General features: G+C 34.0%; 1 protein-coding gene across 1 annotated transcript; it reads right to left on the bottom strand.

Moving 5' to 3' along the window:
* Positions 1–235: 235 nt before the first annotated feature.
* Positions 236–5,080, bottom strand: LOC110895746 (protein NSP-INTERACTING KINASE 1). The gene is made up of 11 exons (XM_022143105.2): positions 4,732–5,080; positions 4,527–4,659; positions 4,368–4,439; positions 4,154–4,297; positions 3,972–4,043; positions 3,625–3,684; positions 3,449–3,546; positions 3,220–3,366; positions 2,350–2,691; positions 1,157–1,536; positions 236–729 (listed from the first exon to the last, which is right to left on the bottom strand). The coding sequence occupies exons 1-11, from the start codon at positions 4,826–4,828 to the stop codon at positions 406–408; spliced, it is 1,869 nt and encodes a 622-aa protein (XP_021998797.1). The 5' UTR covers positions 4,829–5,080; the 3' UTR covers positions 236–405.
* Positions 5,081–9,159: the final 4,079 nt, after the last annotated feature.

Below are 9,159 nucleotides of genomic sequence, written 5' to 3'. Positions count from 1 at the left end.
GTTGGCGACGTGAAGGTTTTGGAAAGACGTGTTGTTCAACAACACGCCTTTGAAAGACGAGTTCCCTGAAATTTATCGGTTAGCTAAACATAAAAATTGCAACTGTTTGGAGGATTTGGCTTGCGAGAAACAAGAAGACTTTTGAAAACCGCTTTGTCCCGTTTTCTAAAACAGTGGGTCTCATCAAGGAAGGAAGACTTTGATATAGTTAACATGTTGTAATCGTCCGTCAGTGTATATAAAAACGCTACTTTTATATTTCATACTAAATTAACTAACATTGAGGTTTTTAACATATGCAAGCAAACCCTATATATATATATATATATATAAGGCTCATTTCCGAAGGAAAAAAAGATATAAAAATTTCCCCCCATTTTTTCTATTTCAAATCTATTAGCTAGCTCATCGGGGGCCGGAGAGTTCTATCGCTTGTCCGAGCAAAGAAGAGTCGGTCAGGTCCGAATATCGCTCCGACGAAGACGACAACTCCAGCGTACGGTACTTCGTACTTGACTCAACTCCCTGTGAAGCTTCCCATTTCTCCGCTAACCCATCGCCTTCAAGCATTCGTACAACTTCCGACATCTTTGGCCTGTGGCCCGGAAGATATTGTGTGCACAATAATGCCACTTTCACTATTTCCTCTAACTCGATTCGATCGTAGTTGTTCTTCAAGTCTTTGTCGATTAATATCTCCAGTTTCTTCTCTTGATGAATCTTTTTCACCTGTGAAATCACAATTAACTCCGGTTTCAGAATCTATAGCTAATAAATAAGTAACTGTGTCACGATCCTCTAACCCCGGTTCGGAATATACACCTAGCTAACAAATAAGTAATTGTGTGTCACGTGTTACAGTTCTATAGGTTCAAGATTTTTTTTTCTCATGTTTCATTTATTCGTATTTTATTTCTTAATTATTTAAAAAAAGTTAAATAGTAAAAAGTCAATCATATGTTATCTCAAAATAATATATTTTATAATTCATAAATCTTCATTGCTAACTATTTAATATTTCCTGAACAGGGATAAAGAAAACGTAATATTTAATATCCGCCGGAATCTTTATAGTCCGGCCATGTGGCATTGCCGGAATCTTTTTATTTTCCGGTTATGTTGCATGGCCGGAAAGGAAATGAAGAACTAGGCTTACCCAATCAAGCATTGCTCCTTTCTGGTTAGCAGCTTTTCCAAACTCTAAAGCGCGTTGACCGGTGATCAGTTCAAGAAGAAGGATTCCGAATCCAAAAACGTCTGTCTTTTCGGATGACTGGCCCGTGGAGAGATACTCCGGTGCTATATGGCCTACGGTCCCACGAACCGCGGTGGTTACGTGAGAGTCTTGATGGTCTAGAAGCTTTGCTAGACCAAAGTCTCCCACAACTGCTTCACAGCAATCATCAAGTAATATATTTGCAGCCTTGACATCCCTATGAATAACTTTGGGGTCACATTGTTCATGAAGATATAATAATCCTCTTGCTGCCCCTAATGCAATTTTCTTCCGTATGGCCCAATCTAACACTGGTTTTGCTGTCAAAACAATGGGTTAGCCCAAAGAAAAAAGCTCTGCTCGAAAGTGGTTATTTGTAAACGAGTCGAGCGCGAAGCTTGTTGGTTGGGTCGCTAGTTTGGTTTGTATAAATTAATGCCCAATTTTTATATATATAAATTTTAACCGAAATTTTAAAATTTACAAGTTATAAATCTTGCATGTTAAAAATATTATATTATGTTTTTTATATAAATTTTAACCCGAATTCTAAAATTTACAAGGTATAATAAATCTTGCATTATCTGTAGGTTAAAAATATTAAATTATTTATTTATATATATATATATATATATATATTAATAGTAGGTTAGAAACCCGTATACTACAGGATTTGAATAAAAAAATTATTTTTTTGGTTGGCAATGAAAATTTAAATTATAAAACGATGTTTTTGAGTGATATGATTAAAATTATGTTTAAGTTAGTAATTTAAGTAATAAAGTAATAAACTAAGAGAATGGGTGAGATATATAATTAGGAAAAAAAAATCCTTAACCTTACATAATTGTAACACGTGACACACCCAATTACGTATTTATTAGGTATAAAAATGTGTGAAGGATACAAAATCGTATAAAAATGTGTAAAAGATACAAAATCGAAAATAAATTTAACGTTTATAAAAATAAGCTGGCTTGATATTGAACTCAATATTTCAGCTCAATAACATAAACGAGCCGAGTCCGACCAAGCTAGATTGTTTACAAAGCTAAAAAAGCCCATGGACCCAGTGGTTGGGCCCAAACATTATTGATAATATTATATTTAATTATTTATAGTAAAGATGGTACCTTTGAGACGTGATGCAACACTGCCATTGGACATATAAGGATAGACCAACAACTTTTCTGTTGGAGTCATGCAAAACCCATATAATCTGAGTAGGTTCCGGTGTACAGCTAGGCTGATCATCTCAACTTCCGTCTGAAACTGCCTCTCTCCGCCTGCGGCTCCACCATCTTTGAGGCGTTTTACCGCCACACAACTCCCGTCTTGTAGTTGTCCTTTGTATACATGCCCAAAACCTCCTTTACCTAATATGTTCTTGTTGCTAAAGTTGTGTGTTGCTATTTGAAGTTCCCTGAATTGGAACTTCCTTAGATTTCCTAGCGAAACTTCCTCGTGGTGTCTATCTGCGTTGTTTCAATCAAGAATCTGAATAAAGTTAATTGCCAAATTCAACAAAAAAAATATAAGTATTTAGTGCGTTTTTGAGTCGTTAATGACTATTGTCAACACCATACCCATAGTGAATCCTCGTTACAAATTTGGTTTTAAAAGGTGCGCCTGAAGCGCGTTAGGGCTAGAGGGGGGCAGGGGCCAGGGTGGGGGCCCGCTCTCCCCAGAGCCCCAACTTTTTTTTAATTTCTATATATATTTAAAAATATATATGTAGGGGCTCATTTTTTTCTACTCGCCCAGATTTTCAGGGATTATTAGGGACGGCCCTGTGTAAAAGGTATGGAAAACTATGAAAGGTTTACAAAATTAAAACATTGATATGTAAAACACGCGAGTGAGACAACTTCTAGTTGTAAATAAAACTTATTTGTTGTTGTTGTATATAGAGCAATGCTTTGCTTGCGTGAAGCGCGAACTTTTAAACTGCTTCACGCTTTTTTAACCCATTAATTATTACAAATCAAACACGATTTACGAACCTTTGACGTCAAAGAACGGTTCTTGATTATGCCTACGTCTCCACCAAATCAAGGCGAGTCCAAAAATGAGCAACGAGATGCACCCGAGGCTTGTACTAATGGCAAGCGCAACTTTGTGACCTTTTGAACTTGGCAAAGTGCTATCACCTTCGAAAAAGAATAGAAGGAATTCAATTAATTATTTGAAATATCAATTAAACTTACTACTAAACCAAAAAAAATATTGTACCTTGAGTAGTGTTTAAAGTCATTGACATGGGCATTAATGTCATTCCATAACATTCTTGCTCAGATCCTGTTTTGCATATTAAAGGGTTCCCTACAATGCTGCCATTGGTAGATATAGATACGCATTAAATCGTGTGCATGTATGTATAAAAGATTGGGTAGTGATGCAAAGCTTACTTGAAGGTCTTGGAAGGAAACCTAGGAACCGGGCCACTTAAGTTATTGAAGGATAAGTCCCTGCGGTTAATGCAAAGTGCGTAAGGATATGTTTATCTGATTATTGCGATTTCAAGTAGTACATCTGGTGTTTGGATACAGTGATTACGATTATAATTATTCGATTACGTTTAGTCTTGCGACACGCTAATGTAAGTGTCAATACTACCATAACGAATAATTAATTTAAAACGAACATTTAATATACATATCTAGTGTGTGTGTCCTACATGACCATGATACTATCATATGCATTATAAGTGATGTAAATTAAATCAAGACCAAGAGAAAAAGACATGAAATCTTACACAAAAGCAAGTTGGGTCATGTTAGCTACTGATTGTGGGATTGGGCCAGAAAGACTGTTGTTGTTCAGCCTCCTGTAAAAGTCAAAGTTAGTCAAAGATGAAACAGGAATTCATATAATTACAAAAAAAAAACCATGATCATGAAATGTTTTAGTGTGCTATTATAACTAAAACAAGCTTACATGTATTGAAGACTTGTTAATTGACCTAAAGAAGAGGGGATTCCTTTGGTGAATTGGTTATCAGAAAGATCAATTGTTTGAAGCTTCTTTAGTTTACCAATTTCCGCTGGGATCGGCCCAGTAATGCGGTTATTCTGCAACAATCTGCACCGAAATCACTCGTTAAAACCTGCCCATTGATTTTACCTTTTATTTATAAAATTCAAACACTTACACAATTTGAAGATTAGTTAGGTTGCCAATGCTTGGTGAAAGTGTGCCTGATAAATTTTGACTAGGTGTCCCCCTGAAAATGAAACAAAAATTTTATCAAATATTTAATCACATTAAATTATCAAAACACCAAAATTGTGTATTATGAAGATAAACTTACAACCCAATGACAAGAGATTCTGAAGAGCAAGTAACCATGGTCCAACTACATGGGTCAACAGCATCAGCATCCCAATTCTCAAGAACACCATGAGGGTCCACCAATGAAGCTTTGATACCCATTAAAGCTTGCACTATAAATTCAAATACCCACATCAAAAAATCTCATTTTTAAGCTTCTGAGATCAAAAAAGATTTAAATTTACCTTCAAAGTTTACACCTTTAGGAGAAAGCAACCCATTTGAACACCCCCAAAGCATCAAGAAACATATCAAAGCACCAATCTTTTTATGTACCCTCATTATATAAAAAAACTTGAAATGACTCAATGCAAGTTATATGCAGCAGGTGAAATGTGTTATAAGTTGTGAAGGTTGATGAATGATGATGATTGTATGATGCCCATTTTACACAATAATCTGATAGACCCAAGAAAAAGCAGTGTGAGCCCTTTTGTGTTGTTTTTTTTTTTTTTTGTAGTATAAAGAGAAGTAGCATGCCTGGCACTGGGTCAGGGACAAATTTTAAAAATGAAAATAATATAACTTTTTCTCATATTTCCTGACAATTTGAGTAAACTTTAAACTAAAATAAAGCAACTAACAAATAAAGGTAAAATTATTGAGGGGAGAGAATGATGATTGATGGTCTCCCTTAATCTTTTGTTGCTTAAATTATGTATTTGCCCTGAAAAGAAGAAGAGCATATGGAGATAATGGTGTTTATTTTAATTTAATCACTCCAAGAATGTTAATTTTTTTAATAAAATATAAAGTTAATTAAAATATATTGTGACCCACATGATCAAACATAGAAATCTTTAATGGGTTTTGGATATCCATGTGTTGTTGAGTTTGTAGTTTCTTTGTGGATTTGTGTTTGAAATCTTTCATTTTCAAGATAGGGACAATTAGCATTAGGTATTAAACATTCCATGAGTAATGAGTTTTGCATTTAAATACTCTCACATATGCTATTTATTTTAAGGGGAAATGGTCTAAATCTTTTTTAAATTCTATGTTTCTAGATAACTATTATTATATTTGTATAATTTGAATAATATAAGGAATTTAAGGAAATTGCTAACACCTGCAAGTTGTTTAGATGAACATAATGGGAGGGTTATATATTAATTTATATTGGGGAGTGTTTGTTAGGATTTATGAATGTTTTCAAGATAGGGACAATTAAGTATATAACATTCCATGAGTTTTGCCATTAAATAATCTCACATATGCTATTTATTTTAGAGGGAAATGTTAAAATCTTTTTAAATTCTATGTTTATACATAAAATATTATTATTATATTTGAATAATATAATGAATTTAAGGAAATTAACACCTACAAATTGTTTGAATTAATAAAATGGGAGGGTTAATTATTTATTTATTTATTTATTATTGGGGAGTGTTTGTTATGAATGTTGCTTTATTGAATGGTGATTCAATACTCCACTCATAGAATTCACTTTTTTCACACGCTTCCTTGGGAAGAATGGTCCCTTTTGTATGGCCAAGGCACCCGATGCTACCCACATCACATTCTACCCTAGTGAAGAAAAGTGAAAAAAAAAAAAAAAAAAAAACAATAACAAGATATTAACTTTATATAGTGGTTACTAAGTTTATAAATTTTAAAACTCAAGGAAATTAAAAAGGTTAAAAACTATATGATATTTGTAGTTTAACGTCATTATACATTCTCATTTGATCTCAAATGTGATTTTTATATATCATGGTAGATAAAAGAAGTTTTTTTTTTCTTATTTTTTGCGTCATTAGGTAACCTAAAGTTCTAGTAAGTGGATGAAGATGTTGAGTTAACATAGTGATTTTGTCTTTTATTTGTTATGTGTCATTTTCAAATCACAATATCATAATATCAACCTTATATTCTGAAGTGAAAACAACAATTTAAATGAAAACCCAAATGATAAAATATAATACATCATCATGTTAATTTAAGAGTAAATTACAAGTTCTGTCCTTTATGTTTATATCAAATTGCAGGCGTTGTCCTTTTGCCTAAAAGTTTACAGGCGGTGTCCTTATCCTTTCAAAATCTTGCACGTTTTGTTCTTTAGGCCAAACCTGGTTAGAAATTTCAGTTAAAAACTGTCATGTGCAATGCACATGAAGGTAAAATAGTAATTTCCCTCTCAACCCTTACACTTTCCCTTCTTCTTCAATGATTTAAACCTGCAACAAAACCAAAATCCCCTTACTCTGGTTCAACCCGATTGGAGAAAGTGGAGACCCGATTGCAGTCCGGTTCGACCCAATTGAACTCTGGTTCGACCCAATTGGGGAATCTTGAACCACATTTGTGGGTCAAGATACAGGGATGAGATCCGGAAACAGAGGAATTCTGATGTGATTCCGATGAATTCGTGGGGAAAAAGTAAGAGTAAATTGAAGAGAAGTGAGATCTCTTATCAGAAGTTGGAGAAATTGTTGTACCATTGGGTTTAACAGTTGTACTATGGATGTATCAGTGAAGATATTGGTGAACCATGGAGAAGAAGGGTCAGAGGAAGGGTTAAATGCTAAGAAAAAAATAACAACGACGAAAATAGCAACGAAAATATACACAAAAGCCCTTGTTATTGTTGTTCGAAATGAAAATATGTTCTTTAGTTTCAGTTCTGGAAACAGAGTTCTGCCGTTTATGGGTTTGTATTTAGCTGAATCTGCCATGAAAGTGAAGAGTTTGGTTTCCACTCAGTGAAGTGTGCGTGTGTGTGAGAATATTATGAAATAAAAAACTTGCAGATTGTGGTTCTGTGTAAGGAGATTTTGGTTTTGTTGTAGGTTTAAATCATTCAAGAAGAAGGGAAAGTGTAAGAGTTGAGAGGAAAATTACCATTTTACTCTCATGTGTATTGCACATGACAATTTTTAACTAAAATTTCTAACCAGGTTTGGCCTAAAGGACAAAACGTGCAAGATTTTGAAAGGTTAAGGACACCGCCTGTAAACTTTTGGCCAAAAGGACAGAGCCTGCAATTTGATGTAAACATAAAGAACAAAACTTGTAATTTACTCTTAATTTAATATTCAGACGTCATTTTTTCAGAATACCCTATTATTCAAACAAGAAAAAAATGTTATTTTAATTCATAACCAAAAAATAGAAATTGATAAAGTAACGTATTTAACATAAACCAAAAAGTTTATCAGTGTTAGTGTTCTATGAAGAATAACGACATACCTTATAACTATCAAACGATTTTTGTTTAGGATGTAAATTGTTAAAATACTACTTTCACTTATATGTAGATTTTTTACAACCGTAAATGTTATTAACGTCATGTAGCGGAAAGCTGAAAATAAGATTACAAAAACTTATAAATAGGTTTGGAATTTGGATGATTATTTTACATATACATATACTATTATATATTATACTACATTTTAAAGTATAAAGTCGGTGATTGTCTTTTTCCTCCCTCTCAGCCAGTATTCTCCTTTTTCCCCTTTCAGCCTCAGTTATTTCATTTTTCTTTACACGTGTATAACCTATGTTTTCCCCTTACTTAACGTGTCTGCTCTTCTATTAAAGCTTTCTTCCAGAATTGAAGATTTAGAAAACTATCACATGTAACCCTAGAATTTCACCTCCAGAACTTCAAATCGCCTAGAAGGATTTAAACTTACAGCGATTTTGAGTGCTTGTGCTTTATCAGATTTATCGTTCAGGTCAGTGTTGCTGCTTGCCTTCCTTTTAATTTATAGGCTAGGGTTTCTTCTTTGTGTATTGTCTTCGGTTACAGTTGTCAATAAATATAAGTGAAAAAGATATACTTGAAATGAAGATGGTTTTAATGCATGTAGAAAAAAAGTATACGGTATCTAATTTAAACGAAATTGGCAAATGTAACGCTGCATTGAATTAGAAATTAACTCTGGTTGCAAAGAGGAGATGAAGACATAGGCTAGGGTTTCTTCGTTGTGTATTGTCTTGGGTTACAGTTGTCAATAAATATAAGTGAAAGAGATATACTTGAAATGAAGATGGTTTGAATGCATGTAGAAAACAAGTATACGGTATTTAATTTAAACAAAATTGGCAAATGTAACGCTGTAGTGAATTAGAAATTAACTCTGATTGCTAAGAGGAGATGAAAACGATCAAAGTGAAGAAATCCGATTCGAACCTGCGCGGACATAGCCCACGTTGTTCTGAACCGGTTCCGATACTTCGGTACCGAAAATCCCGAAAACTGGGTACCGGTACCTATACCGAATATACCTGTTACGATTCGGAATCGGTACAGTACTGGTATTTTAGTGTAGAAACTGGTAAATACCGGTCCCGAACCGGTACCGTAACGGACCAGTACCAAAAAATATCCAAATTTGGTTCCGAATCGGTACCGAAAATGTAACCGGTTCGGTAAATTCGGTATCGATACCGCTTCGTTACCGGTACCCGGTACCATAATTTTTTTACCCTAGGTTTCGATTGTTGTGCCAATGTGAGACTAGCCCACCTGGTAGAGGCATATGCCTCTTAAAGGAGAGGTTCAATCCAGTGTAACAGTGAAAAATTTAGAATTATTGGTAAATTAAGTATATTAAGTGTTGCCATTAAAAAAATTTAAGATTGTTGTAATAAATAAAAAGTTTTTA

This window comes from Helianthus annuus, chromosome 12 (assembly GCF_002127325.2).
Source record: "Helianthus annuus cultivar XRQ/B chromosome 12, HanXRQr2.0-SUNRISE, whole genome shotgun sequence".
Taxonomy (NCBI): Eukaryota; Viridiplantae; Streptophyta; class Magnoliopsida; order Asterales; family Asteraceae; genus Helianthus; species Helianthus annuus.
The sequence above is the reverse complement of the archived record's forward strand: the minus strand, read 5'-3'. Positions and strand labels throughout refer to the sequence as shown.

Excerpts from the sequence above, each read along its gene's own strand:
- LOC110895746 (XM_022143105.2), bottom strand. The coding sequence starts at position 4,828 with ATGAGGGTACATAAAAAGATTGGTGCTTTGATATGTTTCTTGATGCTT. Across the intron at positions 4,298-4,367 it reads CTAACTAATCTTCAAATTGT|ATTGTTGCAGAATAACCGCA; the intron begins GTAAGTGTTTGA and ends ATTTCGGTGCAG. Across the intron at positions 730-1,156 it reads AAGGAGCAATGCTTGATTGG|GTGAAAAAGATTCATCAAGA; the intron begins GTAAGCCTAGTT and ends GTGATTTCACAG.